General features: G+C 44.8%; 1 protein-coding gene across 1 annotated transcript in view; it reads right to left on the reverse strand.

The window, feature by feature from the left end:
- Tbcb (tubulin-binding cofactor B) overlaps positions 1 to 13,437 on the reverse strand; it is a 173,326-nt gene that overhangs the window by 23,419 nt on the left and 136,470 nt on the right. Inside the window, exon 6 of the mRNA XM_071663795.1 lies at positions 6,696 to 6,817. Within this exon, the coding sequence (XP_071519896.1) occupies positions 6,696 to 6,817 (122 nt within the window). The remainder of the gene's footprint in view (positions 1 to 6,695; positions 6,818 to 13,437) is intronic.

Consider the following 13,437-nt stretch of genomic DNA (forward strand, 5'->3'; position numbering starts at 1 on the left):
AAACCAACCATCACTAATACCTGGTCTTGTGCACCAAAACTGCTGACACACTTACTCAGCTGTTCCCACAATACTTGCCTCTAAAGATCATTTTTCTCATAGCGAGGTGCATAAGAACCAGTAATCACCCATCTCTTGCCATCCACTTTCAGTTTTCTCAACATCAATCTAGAATTTACTTCCTTACACTCTATCACCACCCTCCCATAACTCCTGCTTCAGGAGTAATGCTACTCCTTCCTTAGCTCTTGTCCCCTAACCAATCCCTAACCTTACTCCCGCAGTTTCCAAACCATTCTTCCCCTTTACCCTTGAGCTTCGTTTCACTCAGAGCCAAAACATCCAGGTATCTTTCCTCAAACATGCTACCTACCTCTACTCTCTTCTCACCTTGGTTACATCCACACAAATTCAGACACCCCACTCTGAGCCTTTGAAAATACAAGAGAAGGGAGGGTTTCCAGGCCCCCACTCCTGCCCCCTTTAGTTGCCTTCTATGACACAAAAGGAATACGGAGGTAGAATTATTTCGATGCTACCTAAGTGGTAACTATAATTTCCTGCAGTTAGCGATATGCGCTAAACCTGCCATTGGGCAAAATGTTAAGAGAAATAGATTAGAAGTAGTTGGTAGGAACATTTAAGCAGGGGTATTAGGTAGAAACATTACAAAGAGGTAGTAAGTGGAATATTAGAAAGGATCATTAGGTAGTAGTAGTCTGCAAGAACAATAGTTAAGTGCCTCTGCATATATTGTACTAGAGTTGCCCTCAACCAATGGCCTGTTAAGGGTGAGGCACTGCTATTCTCTTCATAGATTCCCAATTAGTGATTGGGACGTGCAGGAAGATCTAACTACTTTCTAATTCTGTGCTTCTTTTTTTTTGTGTGAAAAACTACACAACATGGGTGGTTGTCGGTAAGCGACCTAACTACGTATAGATAGTGAAAGAAGTGTTTAATTGAAGGAAGACTGTATGGACACAATAAGAGGAAGATGCCAGATCAAACTGCTGATAGCATAGGTAGAATTAAGTTGAGAGGTGGCAGTAAGATGATGGTTCGATAAATACCTTACCAACGGAAACACAGTGACCTCCCAGCACTGCTCAACCTTCCAGTACGGCCTGTCAGACAGGAGCAATGGGCAACCCCGCCAAGGCGTCCACCACCCGCCCGACAACCCGTCCTCAGGAACTGATACCTGCCCGGGAGCCACGGGAGAACAGCCTAGTCCCGCACACCCTAAGCCAGCAAAGGGGAGATGACCTTTAGCCTGCCCGGTGGCCGACTCCAGATGGACAAGGCAGGCCCGATTGTTACCCTGTGCTCTTGAACCACATCCGGTAAAGGGAATGGGTCCAGGTTAGGGCTTTGACACTGCACACCTCCAGGTCCTGGTGTGTCAGCCCTAGCTCAACGAGAGCACCCGCACTTTCTTGGCACCATGCACCTCACCAGTTTACCGTGGCAGATGTTATGTGCACGGTGCCTTTACCGGTAAGATCCCGTACACCTTGTAGGACTTTTGGGGTGCTGTAGTAGCTGCACTTATGCTGGTGTGCAGCCGAAAGTGTGAAGTGGACTCCAGAGACCTGTGTGTCTATGACCCAGGCCTCTGTACCTTTGGAAGCCACGATGTCCGGCTTCTAAAGGACCCCACAACAGGAATGCGGGGCTCGCAGAACACCTCGTAACCCCTCTGCCTCAACCATCCGGCCAAATAGGCACTGATGTTGTCGTGCCGTTTAACCCTCCCCCCATGGGTACGAGGACACATCTGTGCGATAAGTCCAAGTGTCCCAGGTTTCTGACAGGTGTCACAAAGGCCGTTGATCTCAGGCCAGCCTCTGGACGCCCTGGCTGGGGTGGGTAGCGCGCCAATCCTGACTTGGACAGCCTTCACATAGTCAGAACCGGATAGGAAACGGTTCCCACTATTAACCCATCTGCTAACCTGAGGCATGGCAGCAGATGGAGTGAGACCCGCTCCGTCAACGGTACTGACCAGATTGGCCCTCCATGTGTGCAGGCGTTCGGTCTTATTACCCGCCTGCCGACCAGCAATGCATGCAGGTCCGGCCCAGCGCTGCAGCTTGCTCAACACTGCAGGTTCCCGGACTGCCGCATGCATCACTGGGACGGTCCAGGTGAGTAATTTCTCGAACCGCGCTTGTTTATTTAGATGGACGGTCAAGACAAAGTCTGGTATACCCAGCCCACCATCTCCAGCTGCCAAGTGAAAGTATGCACAGGGCACGTCATGGGCTAGGCGCAGCCAGCGGCGAACTGCCACCCGCACTTGCCTGTCCATGCGTGCTAGCTGCATCTTATAGGCTTCACCCAGCACCAGCTGATGCATGAGCTTGGGCACCAAATGTCCCACAAGCATCGCAATCCTTTGTTGAGGTTTTAGAGGGGCTCTGGTGATATTAAGGAGCCCCTCTTCTAGCAGGGCACCGTAGGACTTCTGCTGCCCCTTAGCTCTGACAAGGATGCCAAGGTACTTATACTCGTCCTCAGTGCTCATGGAGCCGACAGCACTGCCCAAGACTTGGAACGTCCTATTTTCATTGACGTACCAAGTCTTGCGTTTGCCGTCAACCTCCATGCTGAGGGTACAACACTTTCCCAGATTTACATGAAGTCCGCCCCCCGCAAGGGTCTCGGCCATCACGTTCATTGCCTGCTGGAGGCTATGATTAACACTATCAAATGCTTTGGCCATGTCGAGGAATGCCAGGTGCACACCGTGGGTGTGTGCCCGCACACGACCAACGATGGCATCCCAGATCATGAGGTTCTCAAGACATCCGTCTATTGGGACGAATGCCTTTTGAGCATCATCGATCTGGATGAGGCTCGAGATGCCGCTGCTCAAGATCTTATGGAGCAGACGGACTATGGCACAGGAGATGGTGATCGGCCTATAGTCTTTGGGTTCTGTAGGATTGGATACCTTGGGTATCAGCACCATACAATTGGCCTTCAGTGGCTCTGGAAGAGTGGACGTAGCCAACCACAGGTTAAACATTTTGGCCAGGATCCTTGGGGGAATGGACTTCAGTAGTCTCGTCAACATCCCATCAGGACCAGGGGCAGATGTTCGAGTGGCTTTGAAGTGGTGTGCTACCTCGCCTATGGTGACAACCTCTGCTAGCTGTCCACATTCTTGGTCACAATCGGTAATGGCACGTGTGTCCGGCTCAGATGGCCGAGAGAAGAGAGCTCCCCAAAAGGGATTGAGGCGTTCCGGCCCAACCGAGGCTGGCAGTACCTCCCAGGCACCTTTAAGGACCAGTCCAGCAGCCAAAGACCTATTCTCACGATAGAGCCTCTGTACCTTCCGATATTGTTCTCTTCTAAGCCAGTTTCCACGCAAAGGAACCTCCTCCGCTTGGCGTACGCAGCCAGAATTCGCTCACTGCCTCAGACCATCTCCACCACAATTCTGACGGTCGTCGGGTGAGCAACAGGAGCTTACCACATAAGTAGCGTGCTCTGAGGCTCCCCTGATCGCGGCAAGGCTGTCACCCTGATGCAAATGGTCGAGGGCTGCATTTAGGATGTCCTCACCCCACAATGGATTTGTGGGGCCAGGTCCTAAAGTCGAGGTATGTGACAGTCTCCGCCACAAAGGAAGCAATTGTCTGGGGTTGGGGGGAACCCGCGGGACAACAGGGACAGATAAAACCGTGGGAGGAATGTTCGTCTCACCACTGGAATCCGCCCTCACAGACATCCCTGTATGCGGGGCATCTTCCGTTATGTTACCCCGCGTGGTGCTTAGCCTGGTGGGTGGGACAAGCCTCGTAGTCAGCACCCCATCCATCACCTCGCCTTCGTCATCCTCCTGAAGATCTAAGTTTGAGGTCAGTTCCTGAATCCTGGTCTTATACGACGCTTTGCGTCGGAGACCTTTGATCACTTCAACTGTCCTAGAGGGAACAATCTCCTGCAACTGCTGGTTCAAGCCCTGTCCGGCAACTAAAGAGGCACCAGCTGCCATCCCGGCCTCAGCCCTGGCGAGAAGCTCCACCTCCTCGTCAGACCGTCGAGCCTTGGACACAACATGCCTGGTCGCCAACTCCTGGTGAAAGGAGTTGGCATGTGCCTGCCTTTCATGGACCCTATAGTCCCGAAAGCTGGCAAAGGTCTTCCCACAATGTGGGCAAGTGGGTGAACGGTCGTCGTCCATTCCCACGTGACTGTAGCTGGTACCCAACATACCAACAGAGGCTGGCACGCTATTCACTGAGGAATGGGTTATGCGTGACGGGTACTACGAAGCGAAAACCCGTGACAAGGGTGGACGCTCCGGCTCTAGTCGCACAGCACTACCGCCCGAAGGAAGGAGAGGACTACAGTCAGTAGATGGACACCGCCGCTGAGCTTCAGTCCTGGGGATTGCTCTTTGGTAGTTGCCCTACTGTACCAGTAAACGTAACTGGACAACTTCCGACTCTCAGCTGTTGGTTGGACTATACTGGATATGCAATCAACGAAGCTAGGGCTTAAAGTATGCAATCACTTGAGTTACTCGGCTTTAGGGCGTTATAAAAGCAAGTGACAATCCGTTGCAACTCTAAGAGGTAACTATATTTTCCTGCAGACAGCAATATGCGCTAAACCTGCCATTTGGCAAAATGTTAAGAGAAATAGATATAAATAGTTGGTAGGAACATTTAAGCAGGGGTATCAGGTACAAACATTACAAAGAGGCCGTAAGTGGAATATTAGAAAGGATCATTAGGTAGTAGCAGTCAGTAAGAACAATAGTTAGGTGCCTCTGCATATATTGTACCAGAGTTGCCCTTAGCCAGTGGCCTGTTAAGGGTGAGGCACTAAAGGCTAAGAAGTGCACTGGAATTCACTAGTTACGGAGATTTTACTACCATAGCCATCCCACTAAGGGAGTTCCAGGTGGCAACAGGCATCAGAGATGTACATAGACAGATAGATAGAATAAAAGAATGTCCTTGAAAATATTTTTCTTTCCATTTACACTTTTTCTCCATTTCCCGTATCAGCAAAATAGCACAAGGAAAAGACAAAGAAAAGGCCTTATCCACCCACATCCATTTTCTACCTGTAATGTAATGCATCAAAACCACAGCCACAATCCACAACCAGGCCCCACAGATCTTTCAGTGGTTTCCCATGGCTGCTTCACAAGCCCTGGTTCTGTCCACTGACAGCACATAACTGCTTTTATACCACATCACTCCAATTCACCCTATCTCTTGCACAACCTTTCACCCTCCAGCATGTTCAGGTCTCGAGTTTTCATTCCATCCTTTCTGTCTCTAATTTATTCTCCTCCTACACTTCAATACTCTCTGTTAACCTACCCTCACTCATTCTCTCCATATGTCCAAATCATTTCAGCATACCCTCTTCAGCTCTCTCGACCATATTCTTCTTATGATTGCACCTATTCCTTTCCCTATCATTACTTACTTGATAAACACCCCTCACACCAAATATTATCCTCAAACATTTCACTTCCAACACATTCACCCTCTTCCATATATTCTCATCTAGAACCCATGCTTAGCATTCACACTACACAGTTGGGACTACTATACCATCAAACACTCATTTTTGCCCTACCACGTAGCGACCTATCTTTCTACAAATTTTCCATAGTTCCCAAGATCTTTGCCTCCTCATCCATCTTATGACTCAATTCTGTTTCCATGATTCCATTTTCAGTCATGTCCATTTCACTTCCTACCAGTATTTTCCATTCACACTCACAACCCAACTAAACTGTCTTTTACCACTTGCTAAACTAATTACCTTGCTTGTCTTTACATTTACTCTCAACTTTCTTTGAAACTGTAAGGTCACATAACATATTTTCAAACAACTTGGAAAACTGAGAGTTACAGGGATGGAAATGAAACTTTGGGGAACAGATAAGGGGTTAAGATGGGTGGCATTCAAAAACATAACTGACAGCAATATGTGACACTTAGTATGCCTTCATGAGATATGTATACAGGTTCAATTTTATGGTTAGTTACTACACACATAGCATTCCAACTTGTGAAGACCACCTGTCAGTTTCTCCGGTGTTTACGTGGTCAAGTGTTCTTTCTCTTTTCCCTTTCCCAACTGACATTATGTTCTGTCTAGTTTTATCTCTCTTATTGAGACTTTGTGTGTGAGTCCCTCACAGGTGAATTACACAGAGGTAGGAACTAGAATGGTGTTGTACCTATAAAAATCCTAATTCTCACCCTGGGGTTGTGCTGCCAGGGGTCAGGTGTTGGTCAGTCAATCAAACTTATGCTAACAGTTTCTGTCCCAACTGACCATATCTGGTGTTTCACAAGTAGCAGCTCTATTAACTCAATTCTTTGGAAAAGTTTTTTTTCACAAAAACTAATGTTTTCACAGGGTTAGGATTGTTGGAAGTGATTCCTGGACAAAGGTAAACCCTAAATCATAATGGGTGAGTCATATCACATGGCCCACTAATTTGTTGGTCCCACACCTCAACCATTACTATGCCATGAAACACTGGGGGAAAAGGGTTGCCCCAAAAGCTTGAATACAATAGCCCCTTGCAAGGCCAAGCTTTTCCTATGTGAGAATTTATGTAGAACAACTTGTTTTCTGGGGGACCTTCAGGCTGAGCTCTTTCACCTAGGACATAATACAATCAAAATCATAAAAGAAGTTCATACCTTCCATCATTCTTGCCAAGAGGTTCATCATACTTAATGCCAACCCATATGCCTGGTTTGAAATGTACCTTTCCAACATACATGACTTCACCACGACGTGTTGGTTCACCTTGAACTTTTACCTGAAAGAAAAGAGATTATCACATATCATAATCACTCAAATTTATGGCAGGTATCTCTAAGATAACCAAGATGACTGCATTTCCTAAACCAACCTATGAGTAGAATGGATTTAAGGACAAATGTGACTAAGCAGACCAGACACCTCGGGAAAAATACACAAGGGGATTACAAAGTGTTATGTAAAAATAACTATACAAGGAAAAAGGATCCTCACTTGACGCACAAATTTCTATGGAAGAAGGTTCTACATATAACCAACCAGTATCTGAGAAAAATGGCATATGACCTGTTTCATATGTAAAGTCAGATCAAAGGTCATGTTTTTCAGATACTTGATATTACCCATTTGTTTTTTTTTCTTTTTTTTTTTGCTGTCTCCCGCGTTTGCGAGGTAGTGCAAGGAAACAGACGAAAGAAATGGCCCAACCCACCCCCATACACATGTATATACATACGTCCACACACGCAAATATACATACCTACACAGCTTTCCATGGTTTACCCCAGACGCTTCACATGCCCTGATTCAATCCACTGACAGCACGTCAACCCCGGTATACCACATCGCTCCAATTCACTCTATTCCTTGCCCTCCTTTCACCCTCCTGCATGTTCAGGCCCCGATCACACAAAATCTTTTTCACTCCATCTTTCCACCTCCAATTTGGTCTCCCTCTTCTCCTCGTTCCCTCCACCTCTGACACATATATTCTCTTGGTCAATCTTTCCTCACTCATTCTCTCCATGTGCCCAAACCATTTCAAAACACCCTCTTCTGCTCTCTCAACCACGCTCTTTTTATTTCCACACATCTCTCTTACCCTTACGTTACTCACTCGATCAAACCACCTCACACCACACATTGTCCTCAAACATCTCATTTCCAGCACATCCATCCTCCTGCGCACAACTCTATCCATAGCCCACGCCTCACAACCATACAACATTGTTGGAACCACTATTCCTTCAAACATACCCATTTTTGCTTTCCGAGATAATGTTCTCGACTTCCACACATTCTTCAAGGCTCCAAGAATTTTCGCCCCCTCCCCCACCCTATGATCCACTTCCGCTTCCATGGTTCCATCCGCTGCCAGATCCACTCCCAGATATCTAAAACACTTCACTTCCTCCAGGTTTTCTCCATTCAAACTCACCTCCCAATTGACTTGACCCTCAACCCTACTGTACCTAATAACCTTGCTCTTATTCACATTTACTCTTAACTTTCTCCTTTCACACACTTTACCAAACTCAGTCACCAGCTTCTGCAGTTTCTCACATGAATCAGCCACCAGCGCTGTATCATCAGCGAACAACAACTGACTCACTTCCCAAGCTCTCTCATCCCCAACAGACTTCATACTTGCCCCTCTTTCCAAAACTCTTGCATTCACCTCCCTAACAACCCCATCCATAAACAAATTAAACAACCATGGAGACATCACACACCCCTGCCGCAAACCTACATTCACTGAGAACCAATCACTTTCCTCTCTTCCTACATGTACACATGCCTTACATCCTCGATAAAAACTTTTCACTGCTTCTAACAACTTGCCTCCCACACCATATATTCTTAATACCTTCCACAGAGCATCTCTATCAACTCTATCATATGCCTTCTCCAGATCCATAAATGCTACATACAAATCCATTTGCTTTTCTAAGTATTTCTCACATACATTCTTCAAAGCAAACACCTGATCCACACATCCTCTACCACTTCTGAAACCACACTGCTCTTCCCCAATCTGATGCTCTGTACATGCCTTCACCCTCTCAATCAATATCCTCCCACATAATTTACCAGGAAATCCTCCCCTCCTTGTATTAACTTTCTAAAATGGGAAACAGAAGAAGGAGTCACGCGGGGAGTGCTCATCCTCCTCGAAGGCTCAGAGTGGGGTGCCTAAATGTGTGTGGATGTAACCAAGATGTGAAAAAAGGAGAGATAGGTAGTATGTTTGAGGAAAGGAACCTGGATGTTTTGGCTCTGAGTGAAACGAAGCTCAAGGGTAAAGGGGAAGAGTGGTTTGGGAATGTCTGGGGAGTAAAGTCAGGGGTTAGTGAGAGGGCAAGAGCAAGGGAAGGAGTAGCAATACTCCTGAAACAGGAGTTGTGGGAGTATGTGATAGAATGTAAGAAAGTAAATTCTCGATTAATATGGGTAAAACTGAAAGTTGATGGAGAGAGGTGGGTGATTATTGGTGCATATGCACCTGGGCATGAGAAGAAAGATCATGAGAGGCAAGTGTTTTGGGAGCAGCTGAATGAGTGTGTTAGTGGTTTTGATGCACGAGACCAGGTTATAGTGATGGGTGATTTGAATGCAAAGGTGAGTAATGTGGCAGTTGAGGGAATAATTGGTATACATGGGGTGTTCAGTGTTGTAAATGGAAATGGTGAAGAGCTTGTAGATTTATGTGCTGAAAAAGGACTGATGATTGGGAATACCTGGTTTAAAAAGCGAGATATACATAAGTATACTTATGTAAGTAGGAGAGATGGCCAGAGAGCGTTATTGGATTACGTGTTAATTGACAGGCGTGCGAAAGAGAGACTTTTGGATGTTAATGTGCTGAGAGGTGCAACTGGAGGGATGTCTGATCATTATCTTGTGGAGGTTAAGGTGAAGATTTGTATGGGTTTTCAGAAAAGAAGAGTGAATGTTGGGGTGAAGAGGGTGGTGAGAGTAAGTGAGCTTGGGAAGGAGACCTGTGTGAGGAAGTACCAGGAGAGACTGAGTACAGAATGGAAAAAGGTGAGAACAATGGAAGTAAGGGGAGTGGGGGAGGAATGGGATGTATTTAGGGAATCAGTGATGGATTGCGCAAAAGATGCTTGTGGCATGAGAAGAGTGGGAGGTGGGTTGATTAGAAAGGGTAGTGAGTGGTGGGATGAAGAAGTAAGAGTATTAGTGAAAGAGAAGAGAGAGGCATTTGGATGATTTTTGCAGGGAAAAAATGCAAGTGAGTGGGAGATGTATAAAAGAAAGAGACAGGAGGTCAAGAGAAAGGTGCAAGAGGTGAAAAAAAGGGCAAATGAGAGTTGGGGTGAGAGAGTATCATTATATTTTAGGGAGAATAAAAAGATGTTCTGGAAGGAGGTAAATAAAGTGCGTCAGACAAGGGAGCAAATAGGAACTTCAGTGTAGGGCGCAAATGGGGAGGTGATAACAAGTAGTGGTGATGTGAGAAGGAGATGGAGTGAGTATTTTGAAGGTTTGTTGAATGTGTTTGATGATAGAGTGGCAGATATAGGGTGTTTTGGTCGAGGTGGTGTGCAAAGTGAGAGGGTTAGGGAAAATGATTTGGTAAACAGAGAAGAGGTAGTGAAAGCTTTGCGGAAGATGAAAGCCGGCAAGGCAGCAGGTTTGGATGGTATTGCAGTGGAATTTATCAAAAAAGGGGGTGACTGTATTGTTGACTGGTTGGTAAGGTTATTTAATGTATGTATGACTCATGGTGAGGTGCCTGAGGATTGGCGGAATGCGTGCATAGTGCCATTGTACAAAGGCAAAGAGGATAAGAGTGAGTGCTCAAATTCCAGAGGTATAAGTTTGTTGAGTATTCCTGGTAAATCATATGGGAGGGTATTGATTGAGAGGGTGAAGGCATGTACAGAGCATCAGATTGGGGAAGAGCAGTGTGGTTTCAGAAGTGGTAGAGGATGTGTGGATCAGGTGTTTGCTTTGAAGAATGTATGTGAGAAATACTTAGAAAAGCAAATGGATTTGTATGTAGCATTTATGGATCTGGAGAAGGCATATGATAGAGTTGATAGAGATGCTCTGTGGAAGGTATTAAGAATATATGGTGTGGGAGGAAAGTTGTTAGAAGCAGTGAAAAGTTTTTATCGAGGATGCAAGGCATGTGTACGGGTAGGAAGAGAGGAAAGTGATTGGTTCTCAGTGAATGTAGGTTTGCGGCAGGGGTGTGTGATGTCTCCATGGTTGTTTAATTTGTTTATGGATGGGGTTGTTACGGAGGTAAATGCAAGAGTTTTGGAAAGAGGGGCAAGTATGAAGTCTGTTGGGGATGAGAGAGCTTGGGAAGTGAGTCAGTTGTTGTTCGCTGATGATACAGCGCTGGTGGCTGATTCATGTGAGAAACTGCAGAAGCTGGTGACTGAGTTTGGTAAAGTGTGTGGAAGAAGAAAGTTAAGAGTAAATGTGAATAAGAGCAAGGTTATTAAGTACAGTAGGGTTGAGGGTCAAGTCAATTGGGAGGTGAGTTTGAATGGAGAAAAACTGGAGGAAGTGAAGTGTTTTAGATATCTGGGAGTGGATCTGGCAGCGGATGGAACCATGGAAGCGGAAGTGGATCATAGGGTGGGGGAGGGGGCGCAAATTCTGGGGGCCTTGAAGAATGTGTGGAAGTCGAGAACATTATCTCGGAAAGAAAAATTGGGTATGTTTGAAGGAATAGTGGTTCCAACAATGTTGTATGGTTGCGAGGCGTAGGCTATGGATAGAGTTGTGCGCAGGAGGATGGCTGTGCTGGAAATGAGATGTTTGAGGACAATGTGTGGTGTGAGGTGGTTTGATCGAGTGAGTAACGTAAGGGTAAGAGAGATGTGTGGAAATAAAAAGAGCTTGGTTGAGAGAGCAGACGAGGGTGTTTTGAAGTGGTTTGGGCACATGGAGAGAATGAGTGAGGAAAGATTGATCAAGAGGATATATGTGTCAGAGGTGGAGGGAACGAGGAGAAGAGGGAGACCAAATTGGAGGTGGAAAGATGGAGTGAAAAAGATTTTGTGTGATCGGGGACTGAACATGCAGGAGGGTGAAAGGAGGGCAAGGAATAGAGTGAATTGGAGCGATGTGGTATACCGGGGTTGACGTGCTGTCAGTGGATTGAATCAAGGCATGTGAAGCGTCTGGGGTAAACCATGGAAAGCTGTGTAGGTATGTATATTTGCATGTGTGGACGTATGTATATACATGTGTATGGGGGGGGGTTGGGCCATTTCTTTCGTCTGTTTCCTTGCGCTACCTCGCAAACGCGGGAGACAGCGACAAAGTATAATAAAAATAAATAAATAATTTACCAGGAATACTCAACAAACTTATACCTCTGTAATTTGAGCACTCACTCTTATCCCCTTTGCCTTTGTACAATGGCACTATGCACGCATTCCGTACAGTATGAAAAAAGTTATACACTTGTAGGGCCTCATCTCAAATACTTTTAACCATCAGGTAGCTTTCAAAATTGCTTTGTTTATCCCAACCATCCAACCTTACACTAAACAGTTCTTCACATCTTTTCCAACATTCTTTTTGCCAGGCTTCATGTTACAGCCTCTGATTACTCTCACTGTATCTCATAAAGGACTGTTCACTGTCAATGTTGTCCACCTGATTTACAAGTTTAAGACTGTATTTCTCCTCCATGGTGGGCAATAATGTAACCCTCAGTCTCTCTCTTGTAACTCTGCTACATTAATTTATGTGCCATCTCTGGACTCTCTCAGTTGAATCTTTGTGCTTCATATGGCCAACTCATCAGACCTGAGAAGCATAATTCAGTTTTGGTGGACTATATAAAGTGAATAGTTTACAAAACATTTCCCTATCCATATACTTAAATGCAATTCTAACAAATGCCAGCAGACACTATGTCTTTTACAATTCTCTTGATGTGGAGCTCTGATAAGTTTAGCAGAGTGACAAAACAAGGTCTCACACACTAAAAAAGTTAAAGGAATACTCTGGGAGAGTGATTAGCCAGAAATGACAATGATGTGGTCAGGATATTTCAATTCCAGTTTTGTAAAATGGGAAAATCATGGATTGGAATTTCAATGTATGATATATAAAAACAATGCCTTGGTAAGAGAAAGAGGACAATTTTACAGGCTAATTAGTTTATGCAAGGCCTACAACCCAACACATATTATAAGAAAGCTAACAAAAAAAATGACAACACAATTCATCTAATTTTTGCAAATGACACAGGATTAATTACAGACGATGTCACAAAAGCGAGTATCTCTGACCATAATATGATCGAAGAGTACACTAATTACGGCATAAATTGGATACATTCAGACAAGATGAAATAAATAAGATGTATATATGTCAGGGAACTTTAACATCTAACTAATCAAATAAAAAATAGATAATGATTGGACAGTCTGATTAGCAGTCATGCAAAATCAAACATGGCAATCTTTTACGAGCACATACAAGAAATCATCAAAAAATGAATACAAAGTAAAAGAAAGTATAACATGAAAAGAAAAATACCAAGGAACAGAAAATAGTAGATGAACAGAAGAAAATGGAAGAAAATAATAAGGTGCACAAAAAAAATAACTGAATCACACAATGGGGTGCAGACATTAAAAAGAAGAAAATGCAGTACAGTGCATGGACCAAAACCTAAAAGTCCTATTTGCTTACATGAACAAAGAATAGAACAAAAAGTCAGAGACTGGACCATTCAAAGATGACAGTTATGGAAGTGACCATAAAAGAATATGTCAAATGTTAGTGAGCCATATGTCACTGTTTAGTAAAACAGTGCATGAAGAAATGTAGATGAAGCATTAATGGTTATGATGAGCATGCACTTTCAGATATAAACTTATCAGAAAGCGATATATCTACGAT

This window comes from Panulirus ornatus, chromosome 7 (assembly GCF_036320965.1).
Source record: "Panulirus ornatus isolate Po-2019 chromosome 7, ASM3632096v1, whole genome shotgun sequence".
In the NCBI taxonomy this organism is placed as follows: Eukaryota; Metazoa; Arthropoda; class Malacostraca; order Decapoda; family Palinuridae; genus Panulirus; species Panulirus ornatus.